The following is a 17,153-nucleotide window of genomic DNA, read 5'->3' as shown; positions in this document are numbered from 1 at the left end:
TACCAATTCTTCCTCCTGAGTTAAGACCGATCATTCAAATAGATGGGGGTAAATTAATGAGCTCGGATATTAATAAATTCTATAGAAGAGTTATGTAAGGTAAATTACAATAAATTTTTTTAAAATTTATTATAATTATGAATACTTAATCGTTGTTTAAAAATTTACAAATATCTTCATAAAATAACAATTAATCTCGTGTGGCAACTCATTGTAGGAAGTATATGTAATTTTAGGAAGATATGTGTACGTTTTTAAACAATGATGTGATCATTTATAATTAAGACATACATAACAAAGTCTTTTATGACTTACGCATTCTATTTTGGTGTAATATAATATTTTATTTTAAAATTAGTATTGTATTTCATATAGTGTGTTGCTAACTTTATGTCATGATCATGCAATAATGGCGTTATTATGGAGAACATCTTCAACATCACGTGCTTCCATTTTGAGACCAATCTAATAATTGCAGTATGGTCCATTTATTACATGGATGTGAATGTTTCCACAATTTTGACGTACAAACAGGGAGTGGAGTGGATGAGACCCACTTCAACCCCTAAACTTATAAGTTTCAACTCTATTAATGCTTGTCATTGTTTTATTTTAATAATAGTCGTTAATTAGATATAATTATTTTAAATTAATTCATATATAATTTTATTTATAATTATACCCTTTTTGATTTTATATTCATATTATATTTATATTCTTATAAGTATAAAAATATTATTAACTTATTTTTTTGCTAATAAATTATAATGAACGGTGCACGAGGGATAAATTAAAAATTTGGATACTTGTTGAGCACACATATGGAAATGGCTTGCAGGCCACACCACCTAATACAAAACGTGGTCCTGCCTGCGTCGCTATCCTCCAACTTGTGAAAAATTAATCATGGGAATTTATACTCAAATTTGTCGTGAGAACGGAAACTCACACTATGTTGGAATATTTTTAATTATTTTAGCATAAATATATATATATATGATTTGACAATAAACAATAATTTTTATCTTATAAACCACAATATTAAACATACAGTACTTATTTTAAATTTATTTGCTCACCTTTGGTTAGAACTGATGGAATAGGAAATGTACCCACATGATATAGAGAAATCACATGCGTATCAAAACATAGAGATATGGATGGATTTTATTATCAATCACATCACACTTCAAATAATCTAATTATCAAGACATTATGTTTATTTATTTCGGAGATTTTGAGGGATTTGCATTGATTAGGTCTTGGGTTAATATTTATATTATGATATTAAAAATTAATTATATTTCCAATACAGATGGAATATCCCTATGATATAATAATGGGATAATTGTATTCTTCTTCTCCATTAAAATTTGATGTAATTACACGTAAATTTTATATAATTTGAAAAAATTACAACTAAGACTCCTGATAGTTATTTTTATCTATTATATAAGTCCTCCGATTAGTAAAAATCACTGAACTTAATGAAACTAATAAGAAAAATTGGATAAAAATTTATATTTACCACTTATTACTGATTTATTGTAGGTCAAATAAATATTTTTTAAGACAAAATTACCTTTATACATATGCACACGTTAATGCATGTAAGGAAGTATATCTTCATCATTATAAGAACAGTTAAGTCACAAAAAATTTATTTGACCTGTAATAAATAAGTAATAAGTCAATCCAGATATATCGATTTCATTCAGCTTTTTTACTCAAAAAATTTAGTAAATCTTAATTAAAAATAAAATTTTTTATTAAATAAAAATAAAAATTAAAAATATTAGATATAATTTTTAAACTATAAAAATTTACGTATAATTATATAAAAAATAGAGAGGAACGTAATTATCGTTGAACCGAGCTTTCTGGTGGAACATGACATTGAAAATTTGTCTCTTTCCTTATATTTCTTCGGATATATTGAGATGGGCGCTTTTGAAAACATAGATAACATAAACAATTGTGGATTTTTTTAATTTAAATATATGTAAATTGAACCGAGCTTTCTCATGGAAATTATTTAAAAATATAAAAAATTATGAAATTACTGTTTTTTGAAAAATATTAAAAAAACTAGGCAAAATTGCGAATAGAAATCGCGATTATGATAAACATCTATATCTATATTTCTATACTTACTCATAAATAGCGGTTATTTACATTGGGATACTAATTTTTTGAATTACCAAAATTGTCCTCATGTATTTTTAATCACCCCTATTTAAGTTCTTCTTCTCATCTATATAATTAATACTATCTTTCTATATTAATATGAAATTTTTACTCATTCCAAATTCTTTTTGTATCGATAATATTTTTAAATTAATTTTATTTATTTTTTAAATGTGATGTATTGATTTATATATATTATTCTTATTTATAATATATTTTTAGGGACCACGTGCCATAACGACAAAACTAACAATTCAAAGAACTGCTTACAAATTAATACCTTGAGATGGGCGCTTTTGAAAAATACATACAGTCGTGGAACTATTTTATTTAAATATATATAAATAAATAAACTTAAAAATTTATAAAAATAATTATTTTTTTATGAATAATTATGTCTACACTTCTAATATATATTTTTTTCCACATATTATTTATATCTTTTGAAAAATAACATACATTCACTAAAAATATCAATATTATTTATACAGACGCCTTATTTTGAAAATTACATGTACACTTGAAAAAATACCAATATTATAGCATAAATTTATCCTGCTGGCTGGTAAGACAGTTTTTATAATTGCATGAATAATAGTAGTTATTTATGTAAATAGATTCTAATTTATAAATATAATTATCACTTATATAATATATATATATATGTATATGATTATGACTATTTTTTATAAAAAAAAAAAACGAGAAAAGAAAATCAGATATGGAAACAAAGGCACTATGTTTGGTTTTGTGTCTTGGCTCATCTTAAAGATGGGTCAAAACACAAAATCTTGTTTGGTTTTGTATTTTACACACCTCCACTAGGTGTGCTATGTAATTTAATTTTTTATTATTTTTATTCTTCTCTCAATATAAATATATATATTATATTTCACTAACAAACAAAATAATATATACATATACATATATATTACTAAAATATATATATTCAAAGATATGATTTGACAATGAACAGTAACTCCTATCTATCCCAACATCAAACCTATACCACTTATTTTACACTATTTTATATTATATCAAAATACAAATCTAAACATACCATTTATTTCAAAACACATACTTACTCATCTCTATTTGTTTTTTTTTCTCTAAAACACCAAAACAAAATCATTCCAAACATTAATCCAAACGTAATGAGGATGTTCAGAGTCCGTGCATCTGCAAGGATCTCAGATATATCTAGTGGTCCCCGGCCGCTCCTGTAATGTAATCCACGGAGGCTGTTAACTCTGTCAAATGAGTCTTGCCCACCACGGCTTCTCCTGCCCAAGGAAATGGAAATCCCCTTTCTTTGACTTTTCATCTCTGTAATGAGCTAACTGCCAAGACTGTTGAACTCCAATTCAAGAAAGTAATAAATAAAAAGACAAAAAAAGTCTATTCTTTTTCCATTCATCTCTTTCTTAGTCAGTGGTGTGTATATATATATACACCCTTCTGCCGAGGTTTGGACCTTCACTCCACAATACCACGCTTGACTACTCCCAAATATGGAGTTTCTTCACAAAACTTCATCGTCTTTCTTGATGGGTATGTCAGTTTTTCTCTCTCAGTCCCGCTCCTTCTCTTTTGAAAACATGGGCGGTGATTTGCTCCTTAACCCAGTTTTCTTGCGTTTCTTCACCGCCTCTTTGCACCTGGTTTTGTTGGTTGTCGTGTTCCTTTCTTGGGTTTACAAGAAATTTAGGAGCAATGGGAATGAAAGCCAGAAACACAATGTCAGGCACGTTGGTGTTTTGTACTACAGGCGGCCGACTCTGTTTTCCTGTTTGGGTCTTTCATTCTTTAATCTCATTTTATGCGTATTGAACCTCTTTTATTGGTATAGAAATGGTTGGTCTGATGAAAAGATTCTGACTTTATTGGATTTGGGGGTGAGAACACTAGCTTGGTTAGCTCTCTATCTATTCTTGCAATTCCATTGCTTGAATTCGAGGGAAACCAAGTACCCGCTTGCTTTGAGGCTTTGGTGGGGGCTATTCTTCTCCATATCTTGTTATTGCCTTGTAATGGACTTTCTCTATTACAAGAAACACCATATTTTGTCAACTCTGTTTTGGGTCTCTGATATTGTTTGCTCGGTAATGGGTTTAGTTTTCTCTTATATCGGGTTTCTGGGTAAGAAAATGGATGAAGATACCACTCTTCAAGAACCCCTTTTAAATGGTAGTGCTGCTAATGGTGGAGAGTCTCACAAACCTTTCAAAGGGGATGAGACTGTGACTCCTTATGCTACAGCTGGTATTTATAGTCTCTTTTCTTTCTCTTGGGTGGGTCCTTTGATATCCCTTGGGTACAAGAAAACGCTGAACCTGGAGGATGTTCCTCAGCTTCACAATCCTGATACTGCTGGTGGGGCATTTCCAATTTTAAACAGTAAGCTGGAGTCTTATCGTGGAGGAAGTAACAGAATCACAACAATCATGCTGGCGAAGGGATTAATTTTCACCACCTGGAGGGAAATTGCAATATCTGCTCTCTACGTGTTCATATACACAGTGGCTTCTTACGTTGGTCCGTTCCTCATTGACGCTTTCGTTCAATACTTAAATGGACATAGAGATTTCAAAAATGAAGGCTATGTGTTAGTTTCTGCTTTTTTCATTGCAAAGTTGTTCGAGTGTTTGGCACAGAGACATTGGTTTTTTAAGGTGCAACAGGCTGGATATAGGGCGAGGGCGGCATTGGTTGCCAAAGTCTATGACAAGGGATTGACTCTTTCGTGCCAATCGAAGCAAGGGCAAACAACAGGGGAAATTATAAATTACATGTCGGTTGATGCTGAGAGGATAGGTGACTTTGGTTGGTACATGCATGATCCATGGATGGTTGTTCTACAGGTTGTCCTGGCATTGGCAATCTTATATAGAGACCTTGGGCTTGCTTCCGTAGCTGCATTTGTTGCTACTGTCCTGGTGATGTTAGCAAATATTCCACTGGGAAGTTTGCAGGAGAAATTTCAGGACGGGCTGATGAAATCTAAAGATAAAAGAATGAAGGCGACCTCTGAAGTCTTGAGGAATATGAGAATTCTCAAACTTCAGTCTTGGGAGTTGAAGTTCCTATCTAAAATTATGGATCTTAGGAATACTGAAACAAGTTGGTTGAAAAAATATCTTTATACTTCAGCTGTCAGCACGTTTGTCTTTTGGGGTGCTCCTACATTTGTGTCTGTGGTGACTTTTGGTGCTTGTATGCTAATGGGAGTCCCACTTGAGTCAGGGAAGATACTGTCTGCGCTTGCAACCTTCAGAATTCTTCAAGAACCTATATATAACCTCCCTGATACAATATCCATGATTGTTCAGACTAAGGTTTCTCTTGATCGAATTGCATCATTTCTTTCTCTTGACGACCTACCACCAGATGTAGTAGAGAAACTTCCAGCTAATAGTTCTGATACATCTGTTGAGGTAATCAATGGAAATTTTTCCTGGGATGTATCATCTCCTAGGCCTACACTGAAAGATATTAATTTAAGGGTTTCTCATGGTATGAGGGTTGCGATTTGTGGCACAGTTGGTTCTGGCAAGTCAAGCTTACTTTCTTGTATTTTGGGGGAAATGCCAAAAATATCTGGGGTTATTAGGATCTCTGGAACAAAGGCCTATGTTGCTCAGTCACCTTGGATACAAAGTGGAAAGATTGAAGAAAATATACTGTTTGGTAAGGAGATGGACAGACAACGGTATGACAGGGTCCTGGAAGCATGTTCACTGAAGAAAGACCTGGAAATTCTCTCATTTGGGGATCAGACTGTTATTGGCGAGCGGGGAATCAACTTAAGTGGTGGACAGAAGCAGAGGATACAGATTGCACGTGCACTCTACCAAGATGCTGACATTTATTTGTTTGACGATCCATTTAGTGCAGTGGATGCACACACAGGAACTCATCTTTTTAATGTAAGCACCGATGCTCCTTGTTTTCACTATCATATATGCTATCATCCTCTTGATGACTGCAATTGTTGAACCACTTCTCCATTTCCTTTTTGTGCCTTTTTAAATCCAATTATTCTGTCATGTTGTCACATTTGTTTCTAATGACAGGAGTGCATTCTGGGGCTTCTGAATTCCAAAACTGTTATCTATGTTACGCATCAAGTGGAGTTTCTGCCTGCTGCAGACCTTATTTTGGTGAGCGCTTCACCTCTGAACTGCTGTATTTTCCACCAAACCTCAATCCGGTGATATTAACCTAATTTTTTAATCATCAGGTCATGAGAGATGGAAAAATTAAACAGGCTGGCAAGTATAGTGACATTCTGAAATCTGGAAGTGACTTCATGGAACTTGTTGGTGCTCACGAGGAGGCTTTATCAGCTCTGGATTCCATAGATGCTGGGAGAGCAGCTGCTGGTGAGGAGATTTCTCGAAATGCTAAGTCTGTTTTGGATGAACAGGATTGTCAAAATGGTGGAAATGATAAAGTAGATGACAGTGGGGAAACAAAGGGTCAGCTTGTTGAAGAAGAAGAAAGAGAGAAAGGAACTGTTGGATTGTCAGTTTACTGGAAATACATCAGAACAGCATATGGAGGTCTTCTTGCCCCCTTTCCATTGCTGGCACAGGCTCTCTTTCAAATACTTCAAATTGGAAGCAATTATTGGATGGCTTGGGCAACTCCAGTGTCAAAGGATGTGGCACCTCACGTCCAAGGCTCGACGCTCATCATTGTCTATGTTGCTTTGTCAGTTGGAAGTTCTTTCTGTATTTTTGCGCGGGCATTACTCATTGTGACAATCGGGTACAAGACAGCAAATATTCTCTTTAACAAGATGCATCTTTGCATATTTCGTGCCCCCATGTCTTTCTTCGACTCCACCCCCAGTGGACGAATTCTCAATAGAGTACGTCAAAATTGTTTTTGTCTTCTCTCCCAATAACTTCTTTTTTCCTTTTCTGGTTCACCTTTTTAAATTATAGAGTATAGAGTGAAACTTTTCCTGATCCCAGAGCAACTATTAGCTTAAAGAATGTTTTTGACAATTTTTGTTCTTTCCCAGGCTTCTACAGACCAAAGTACTGTGGATTTGAACATGGCATCCATCATTGGGCTATTTGCTTTTGCCATAATACAGCTTTTAGGAATTATCGCTGTCATGTCGCTCATTGCCTGGCAGGTCTTCATTATCTTTATCCCTGTGATTGCTATTTGCATATGGTTGCAGGTAAACTCTGGTTCCAATTCACTGCTCTTCCTAAAACTGAATGTTATTTGGCCCCTTGTTGATATTTGATTAAATCATGCTCAAGTATTTTTTGCTTCTTTCCGTGTTTGCCTTGACTGGTAACTATCTTTTCATTTTCCATCTTGTTCAGACGCTAACATGCCTTTGCATACATATTTGTGGTTGGCTAACTTCTTCTCCTGCAGCGATATTACATAGCTTCAGCACGAGAACTCGCCCGATTATGTGGGGTATGCAAAGCTCCAGTTATACAGCACTTCTCGGAGACGCTTTCAGGGTCGAGTACGATCAGAAGTTTTGATCAAGAACGCAGATTCCGAGACATAAGCATGAGACTGATAGATGGATATTCACGGCCAAAATTTTATACTGCTGGTGCCATGGAATGGCTGTGCATTCGTTTGGATGTTTTGTCTCTAATGACTTTTGCCTTTTCGTTGATTTTCCTGATTGCTATTCCAGAAGGAACTATTGATCCAAGTGAGTGTTAACTACAAGTATATCATATTTGTCAATTTCTCCTTTTCCATGATGAGTCTGTCGAGACCATATAAGCTGCTAAATCTTTTTCTTCTTTTCTCAATATGTACAGGTGTTGCTGGGTTAGCGGTGACATACGGCCTTAATTTAAATATGTTGCAAGCTTGGGTTGTCTGGAATCTTTGCTTCATGGAAAATAGAATCATATCAGTTGAGAGAATACTTCAGTACACTTCTATTCCAATCGAACCCCCTCTTGTAGTAGAGTCAAACAGGCCAGAGAGTCATTGGCCAATACATGGAGAAGTTAATATCCAAGATCTTCAGGTGATTTTTCACTGGACTTCATTCAAATAGTTCATTATCTCAATGATTGTAGGTTTTTTTGCTGACCATAATCAGGTGTAATTATTTTTAGGTTCGATATGCTCCTCACATGCCGTTCGTGTTACGAGGCCTTACATGTACTTTCTTTGGAGGGAAGAAGACTGGAATAGTAGGGAGGACAGGAAGTGGTAAATCAACTCTTATTCAGACCCTCTTCCGCATTGTTGAACCAACCGTTGGACAGATATTGATTGATGGTGTCAACATCTCATCTATTGGACTTCATGATTTACGGTCTAGATTAAGCATAATCCCACAGGATCCAACCATGTTTGAGGGCACCGTTCGGAGTAACCTGGATCCCCTTGAAGAATACACGGATGAGCAGATATGGGAGGTGTGTTAAGGGCCTTAAGGCTTAATTATAGCATTCAGAAAATAGGTTCTCTTTCAATTGAATGTACGTTGTTTAATTTTCTTCCTTTGCTTCAGGCTCTTGATAAATGCCAGCTTGGTGATGAGGTCCGGAAAAAGGCAGGGAAGCTCGATTCTGCAGGTTTACCTCGTTGACTGGTTTTTCAATCCAGATTATTTTAGTACATACGGAGTTTACTAATCGTGTTCTTGAATTTTAACCATCATTTCAGTATCTGAGAATGGAGAGAATTGGAGTGTTGGTCAACGGCAATTAGTTTGCCTTGGGCGCGTGCTACTAAAGAAAAGCAAGGTTCTGGTGCTCGATGAGGCAACTGCATCAGTAGACACTGCAACCGATAACCTCATCCAGCAAACTCTCAAGCAGCATTTTACTGACTCAACAGTGATAACAATCGCACACAGGATAACATCCGTACTCGACAGCGATATGGTTTTACTATTAGACAACGGTACTCCACCCCTCAATCCTACGTCAAACTTTCTTGATATTCACTTGGTTATTTCGTTCCTCATTCGGTTATATCCATGGTTCAGGCCTTCTTAGGGAATATGATTCTCCAGAAAAGTTGCTGGAGGACAAGTCTTCATCATTCACAAAGCTCGTAGCAGAATACAGCATGAGATCAAGTTCCAGTTTCGAAAATCTTTCAAATGTCCGAGTATGAGAACTACAGCTTTTACGTTCAACTTTCCAACAGAACGATGATGACGAAAACCTGCCAGAAATTCCACATAAGTTCAACCCTGTGGCTTCAGGAGACGACATCCGTTCGACGTGGCGGACGACTTCGTTACACCTTGGTTTAAATAAGTAGAAGAAAAGAGAGCTCTCATCATTAGGCCTCTACAACAGCAGATCTCAACAAGTTTTGGCTGCAAAGTTGTACTTATATCATCATTTCATGTACACTATTTCTACAATAAAGTTTCATGAGTTTTACTATCTCATTAATGGATTCGTGTCTAAGTACATTCCGAGGGGATCGAAATTTTCATTTGCAAATCGTATTTCATCTCTTATTTCACTTAACATACGCACGTCATCTGTATATAGATGACATTTGTACTTTATTTAAGAAAAGATTTTATGCACGTGACGTGTATATATATTAAATGGAGTAGAAAATGAGATATAATTTGTATCAGAAAATCCAATCCACGTCCAGAGTGAGATGCAAGAAGCTTTAACATCACATCAATATCCCACGCTAGAAATATGCGGTTGATGAATTTCTGAAACTACTCATCAACATGCAGACCTATCATGATATTTTTGAAAATATAGGAAAGTAAATCGCTGCATTTTTATAATTACAGAAGGGTAAATTGTTTTTCTTTTTTCGTAGTGGAGTAATTTGCTCAATTATAATATCACATGACTTGCTTGCAATTTTTCCAAACTTTTTGTCATGAATTTTGTTCTGAAAATGAGATGTTTTTAAACTTTTCACAAAACTATATGAAATACTATACAATTGACAAATATTGAAAGAATCATGATTAGTTTTGAACGCTAATTTTGTTACTGAGTTCGTAAGTTTTTATTTCATTTTTTCTAAACTTTTTTTTCAGAAAAAGAAAGCACAACGGAGCAATTATAGAACAAAGAAAGTTATGTAAATCGGAAATTAAATTGTAAAAAAAATAGGAAACAAAATACTGACTTAAACACGTTTTTTGTTCTGTAATTATGGTATTTTGGCATTTTGATCATGTGATTTATTAGAGTAGCAATTTAGTTTTGTACATTTATAATTTTTCCAATTATAGGATAAAATTGGGTGGATTTTATCAATTTCCGATTTAATTTTGAAAATTCTGATCAATTTTATCTCGAAATTACAAAAATAAAGAGCATATAAGACTGAAATATTACTCTAGCAACTAATAAGTTACGGGATTAAAATAGCAAATGACTATAAATATATGTCTAAAAATGCAATTACACCTAAAATACTGAGAAATAAATTATATTTCAAAATACTAATTTAGAGAAAAAAAAAAGAAAAAAAGAAGAGCCCAACTCTTCCTGCCTACGAAAAGCAGAGCCAACTACAAAACGGCCGGTCGATGAAGGATTCTTGCGCCATTGATCGCTCCGTAATATCATTCTCGCCCACCACCTTAGCCCGTCACTCTGATCACTTCTTCTTTTCAGTCGTGTCCCTCATTAACGGCGACGGCCCGGCCACCAGCTTTTGTAGAAATCCAGATTTTCGTCAACCAACAACAAACCGTTTTTCTCTTTTGTCTCCTAGTAAAAGTTTACTAGGAGACAATTGGTTTTCTTCGTTCGGCACCAGGATACGTGATCACTAGAGGAAAGCTGATTGACTTCCACCCAGAGACATTCTTGATTCGAACAGAACAACGGAAGCTTTTGAAAGAATGGCATCATTCTTCATGACGGGTATATAGACTGTTTTTTTCTGTCTTGGGCTGGACTGCTTTGGTTTGAGACGATGGCCAGTCATTTGCTCCTGAACCCGTCTTTGTTACGTTTGTTCACCGGCTCTTTGCATCTGATTTTGTTGCTTGGCGCAATCGTATCATGGGTTTGCGAGAAAATTCGAGGCAATGGTGATGAAGGTCAGAAACAGAGTGTTAGGCACACAAGGCTCTTGTTTTACAGACCAACCCTGTATTCTTGTTTGAGTCTTTCCTTCTTTAATCTCGCGTTATGCGTATTTTACTGCTTTTATTGGTACACCAACGGTCGGTCTGATGAAAAGATTGTGATTTTGGTGGATTTGGGAGTGAAAACAGTAGCTTGGTTTTATCTCTCACGTTTCTTGAAAAACCAGCTTCAGAATGTAAGTGAAACGAAGTTCCCTATTGTTTTGAGACTTTGGTGGGGGGCTTTTGTCTTAGTGTCTTGTTATTGCCTGGCAATGGACATCCTTTATTACAAGAAGTACCAAACTTTGTCAGCTCTGTTTTGGGCATCTGATATTGTTTCTTTGGTGATGGGTTTGGTCCTCTGTTATTTTGGGTTTCATGGAGAATGTGAAGCTACCATCCTTGAAGAACCGCTGTTGAATGGTAGTGATACCAATGATAGAGAATCCAATCAGTTTTCCAGAGGGGACGAAACAGTGACTCCTTTTGAAAGTGCTGGTATTTTTAGTACACTTACATTCTCTTGGGTGGGTCCTCTGGTTTCTCTTGGCTATAACAGAAGACTTGACTTAGAGGATATTCCTCAGCTTTCAACTTTTGACTCTGTTAGAACGACGTATCCAGTTTTTAATGATAAGTTGGAGTCTGGTAGAGTGAAAAGCAATAGAGTCACTGCAACTATGCTTGCAAAGGCATTGATCTACTCCACCCGGTGGGAGATAGGAACTTCTGCTGTCTGCGTGATTATATTTACGTTGGCTTCGTATGTTGGTCCTTACCTCATTGACTACTTTGTTCAATATTTAAATGGTCATCAGGATGTCCGGAACGAGGGCTATATATTAGTTTCTGCATTTACTATTGCAAAGGTTTTGCAGTGCTTGGCACAGAGACAATATTATCTCAAGGTGCAACAGGCTGGATATAGGGCTAGGGCAGCACTGGTTTCTAAAATCTATAACAAGGGATTAAGTCTTTCTTCTCAATCTAAGAAGGGGCGTACCACTGGAGAAATTATTAATTTTATGGCTGTTGATGCTGAGAGGATAGGTGACTTTTCTTGGTATGTGCATGATCCTTGGACGATCATTCTAGATGTTGCCTTGGCATTAATGATCTTATATAGAACTCTTAGACTTGCTTCGCTAGCTACACTTGCTGCAACTATTCTAGTGATGTTAGTAAATATTCCATTGGGGAAATTGGAGAAGAAATTTCAGGACAAGCTTATGAAATCTAAAGATGAACGAATGAAATCAACAACTGAAGTCTTGAAAAACATGAGGATTCTAAAGCTTCAGGCTAGGGAGATGAAATTTCTGTCCAAAATCATCGAGCTTAGGAATGCTGAGGCTGGATGGTTGAGAAAATATCTTTACACAACAGCTATAATTGCATTTGTCTTTTGGGGTACCCCTGCATTTGTGTCTGTGTCGACTTTTGGTGCTTGTCTGCTAATGGGAATTCCATTAGAGTCTGGAAAGATACTATCTGCACTTGCAACCTTTAGAATTCTTCAAGAGCCTATCTACAGCCTTCCTGGTTTGGTATCCATGATTGTTCAGACTAGGGTTTCACTTGATCGAGTTGCATCATTCCTTTCCTTGGATGAGTTGCAGCCAGATGTTGTAGAGAAGCTTCCAGTTAGTAATTCTGAGATAGCATTAGAGATTACCGATGGGAGCTTCGTCTGGAATGTATCATCTCCTACACCAACATTAGAGGATATTAATTTTAAAGTGTCTCGTGGGATGAGGGTTGCCATTTGTGGCACAGTTGGTTCAGGCAAATCAAGCTTACTATCCTCTATCTTGGGGGAGATGCAGAAACTATCTGGAACTGTTAGGGTCAGCGGAACAAAGGCTTATGTTGCTCAGTCACCCTGGATACGGGGTGGAACAATTGAAGAAAATATATTGTTTTGTAAGGAAATGGACAGAGAAAGGTATAATATGGTCCTTGATGCATGCTCACTGAAGAAAGACCTGGAGATTCTTGCATTTGGTGATCAAACAATTATTGGTGAGAGAGGAATCAACTTGAGCGGTGGTCAGAAGCAGAGAGTACAGATTGCACGTGCTCTGTACCAAGATGCTGACATATATTTATTTGATGATCCGTTTAGTGCAGTAGATGCCCACACAGGAAGTCATCTGTTCAACGTAAGCACCATCCCTCCTTGTTGCTAGTATTATTTATGTCGTGCCTTAAAGTCTCATGCATAATCTTGATGATGCTCTTCTTACTTTCCTGGCTCCGTTGATTAGAGAAAAACATCTTTACATGTCCTGTATTTTATTCTTCCAATGGCAGGAGTGTATCTTGGGTCTTCTGGACTCGAAAACCGTTATCTATGTTACTCATCAAATGGAGTTCTTACCAGCTGCAGACCTCATTTTGGTGAGGTTTCCATGTCTATTTTGTTTATTGCTTGCTAATCCTCCATCCAGGTCACAAAAACTTAATCTTTTTCCATCAGGTTATGAAAGATGGAAAAATTTACCAAATCGGCAAGTATGGAGATATTTTAAAATCCGGAAGTGATTTCAAGAAGCTTGTTGGTGCACATGAGGAAGCTATGTCAGCAATCGATCCAACTGGGATAAGGAAATCAGCAAGTCCTGAGGGAAGTGGAGATGCATATGCTAAGAAACTTCCAGAAGAACAGGGATCTCAGGACGGTAATAATGTAGATAATTATAAGGAGAAAAGTGGGCAGCTTGTCCAAGAAGAAGAAAGAGAGGAAGGAAGAGTAGGATTTTCTGTTTACTGGAGTTACATCACAACGGCATATAGAGGACTTCTTGTACCCTTTATCTTGCTCGCACAGAGTCTGTTTCAGCTACTTCAAATTGGAAGCAATTATTGGTTGGCTTCGGCAACCCCTGTGTCTACAGACATGGCACCTCCTGTTGCAAGCTCTACTCTTATGCTTGTCTATATTGCTTTGGCAATCGGAAGCTCTTTTTGCATTTTGGCCAGAGCCTTGCTCCTTGTGACAGCAAGCTTCAAGACAACCACAATACTCTTTAAAAAAATGCATTTATCTATATTCCGTGCACCCATGTCTTTCTTTGATTCCACCCCAAGTAGCAGAATTCTCAACAGAGTAAGGAACTTCAGTCTCGCTTGTTTGCTCATCCGTTCCTTTTTCTTTGCTTTTGAAAATTTCGTTATTAATGCATTAAGGATGCTATGTAACTTCAAAATTAACCAAGGTTGTTCTATCACAGGCATCTACTGACCAAAGTACAGTGGATTTGGAGCTTGCATATCTAGTTGGGCAATTTGCTTTTGCCATCATACAGCTTCTTGGAATTATTGGGGTTGTGTCACAAGTAGCATGGCAAGTCTTTTTCATTTTTATTCCAGTCCTAGCTATCTGCATATGGCTAGAGGTATGCTCTATTGTCAATTAATAATTTATGTGATTTTGTAGTCTTGTAAGTTCATATAACATAATTAACCATGCAAAAAGTATCTTCTATCAGAAAAGCTGTGTAGCTTAGCATTGTCTCGTCTGCAGCAATATTACGTACCGTCGGGACGAGAACTGGCTCGATTGTGTGGGCTGTACAAAGCTCCAGTATTACAACACTTTTCTGAGACACTCTCAGGGGCAGAAACAATTAGAAGTTTCGATCAGGAATTCAACTTCCGTGATCTAAGCATGAATCTGATAGATGGATATGCTCGGCCAAGATTCCATGGTGCTGCTGCAATGGAATGGCTGTCTCTTCGCGTGGATATGTTGTCTCTTTTAACTTTTGCTTTTGCATTAGGTATCTTGATCTCTCTACCAAAGGGAACAGTGGATCCAAGTAAGTGCATCACAAGTTTTTCGCGCGCTAAAAGTTTCTTAAAACTACAAACACAACCAACTGTTTATCTTCTTTTCTTCAATTTCTGATGCAGGTATTGCTGGCTTAGCAGTGACGTATGGGCTTAGTTTAAATGCTTTACAGTCATGGATTGTTTGGACTCTTTCTAACATGGAAACGAAGATCATATCTGTTGAAAGAATACTTCAGTATTCTTCTGTTGCAAGCGAACCACCTCTTGTTGTAGAATCAAATAGGCCACAAAGTCATTGGCCAACACATGGAGAAGTTAGTATACAAGATCTTCAGGTGGGTTTTTTTCTGTTACAATTAAAATCCCCCTCTTGTTGGATTATTGTTGGCTATTTGTAAAAGGATTTGAGTATTATTTATAGGTCAGATATGCTCAACACATGCCATTAGTGTTACATGGCCTTACATGTACCTTCTTTGGGGAGAAGAAGACTGGAATTGTAGGGAGGACGGGAAGTGGTAAATCGACACTCATCCAGACCCTCTTCCGCATTGTTGAACCAGCTGGTGGACAAATATCAATCGATGGTATCAATATCTTGTCTCTTGGACTGCATGATTTACGATCAAGATTGAGCATAATTCCTCAGGAACCAACCATGTTTGAGGGGACAGTTAGAAGTAACCTCGACCCTCTTGAAGAGTACACAGACGAACAGATATGGGAGGTAGGTCTGCAAACAAATAGTGAGATTCATCATTTGATTGAAAGGAACAGTCTCTTTTCAGCACTAATATTGAACATTGTTCTTGGCTTTAGGCTCTTGACAAATGCCAGCTTGGAGATAAAGTTCGGGAGAAGCAGAGCAAGCTCGATTCTTCAGGTTTACCTCATCGACCATTTGATGCATTTCAAGTTTCTCTAACTCGTTTAACATCATTCACAATCTCCCTTTTCTTAAATTCCAAATAAACATTTCAGTCTCTGAGAATGGAGAAAACTGGAGTGTCGGCCAAAGGCAGCTAGTCTGTCTAGGCCGCGTGCTGCTAAAGAAAAGCAAGATTTTGGTGCTCGATGAGGCCACAGCATCGGTTGACACAGCAACTGATAACCTCATTCAACAAACGCTGAAACAACACTTCTCAGACTCCACAGTCATAACAATCGCACACAGGATAACGTCTGTTCTTGACAGCGCTATGGTCTTATTATTAGACAATGGTATGCAAGAACCCTTTGTCTTGTTAGCGCCACAATCTTTAGTTTCATCCTGCAACTTTCTTGGTACTTACCTAGTTCTTCCTCCGGTGCAGGACGTATTAAGGAATATGATTCTCCGGATAAGTTGCTGGAGGACAAATCGTCCTTCTTTGCAAAGCTCGTCGCAGAATACAGCATGAGATCAAGTAGTTCTAGATAGGATCTAAAGAAGCTGATGCAGCAGGTTTTGAGCCAGTACATAAACTACTTCAATGTGGTCTGAGCTCTTTGATGGGCTCATGTTTAGTTTCACATATTTGAGCTAAGTTTTTTTGAGCACAAGAGAGTAGACATGAATGCAAGGGATTGGACAGGTTCCCCTGCACTTGGAATTGGCATCTCCACCATACCACTTTAATGCTTTCCACAATGCACTACAAAAATACGGCAATAGTAAAATTTTGGACAAAATTTCAGTATTGCCCTGATATTTTACATTATTAGAAAAATGGCCCACCAGTTTTTGGAATTTTCCAATTTCACCCCTCCCCAGTATTATAGGGTTCCATATTTGGCAAAATAATTTTTAAAATAGCAAATATATATTAAAATAATTTATCAACAGCATTTCTATGACACAATCCTCTTTGTTTAAACGGTTTGCCTAAAAAATTAACTTCTCAAAAAATGGGGTATTTTCCTAATTATTTAATTTTTTTTATTATTTTCCCTAAAATTTTGGCAATAGTACAATTTTGGTATGGTACTGATGTTTTACATTATTAGTAAAATCACTCATACTTTTTAAAATTGAACAATTTTACCCCTCTTAAGTATTTTAGAATTCCATGTTTTGGATGATAGTAGTTTAATGTATGTAATAAGGTAAATT

The 17,153-nt window shown here is 36.6% G+C and overlaps 2 protein-coding genes across 2 annotated transcripts; both read left to right on the top strand.

Moving 5' to 3' along the window:
- Window positions 1-3,636: 3,636 nt before the first annotated feature.
- On the top strand, window positions 3,637-9,595 carry LOC105174952 (ABC transporter C family member 3). Its single transcript, XM_011097219.3, has 10 exons — window positions 3,637-6,113; window positions 6,261-6,347; window positions 6,428-7,060; window positions 7,217-7,381; window positions 7,588-7,882; window positions 7,995-8,209; window positions 8,301-8,606; window positions 8,702-8,765; window positions 8,857-9,096; window positions 9,182-9,595. The coding sequence occupies exons 1-10, from the start codon at window positions 3,699-3,701 to the stop codon at window positions 9,310-9,312; spliced, it is 4,551 nt and encodes a 1,516-aa protein (XP_011095521.2). The 5' UTR covers window positions 3,637-3,698; the 3' UTR covers window positions 9,313-9,595.
- A 1,076-nt stretch (window positions 9,596-10,671) lies between these two features.
- LOC105174951 (ABC transporter C family member 3) lies at window positions 10,672-16,722 on the top strand. The gene is made up of 10 exons (XM_011097218.3): window positions 10,672-13,428; window positions 13,580-13,666; window positions 13,746-14,375; window positions 14,500-14,664; window positions 14,793-15,087; window positions 15,182-15,396; window positions 15,483-15,788; window positions 15,881-15,944; window positions 16,043-16,282; window positions 16,375-16,722. The coding sequence occupies exons 1-10, from the start codon at window positions 11,110-11,112 to the stop codon at window positions 16,479-16,481; spliced, it is 4,428 nt and encodes a 1,475-aa protein (XP_011095520.1). The 5' UTR covers window positions 10,672-11,109; the 3' UTR covers window positions 16,482-16,722.
- Window positions 16,723-17,153: the final 431 nt, after the last annotated feature.

Source organism: Sesamum indicum, linkage group LG12, assembly GCF_026168435.1.
Source record: "Sesamum indicum cultivar Baizhima isolate 11 linkage group LG12, ASM2616843v1, whole genome shotgun sequence".
NCBI lineage: Eukaryota > Viridiplantae > Streptophyta > Magnoliopsida > Lamiales > Pedaliaceae > Sesamum > Sesamum indicum.
The sequence above is the reverse complement of the archived record's forward strand: the minus strand, read 5'-3'. Positions and strand labels throughout refer to the sequence as shown.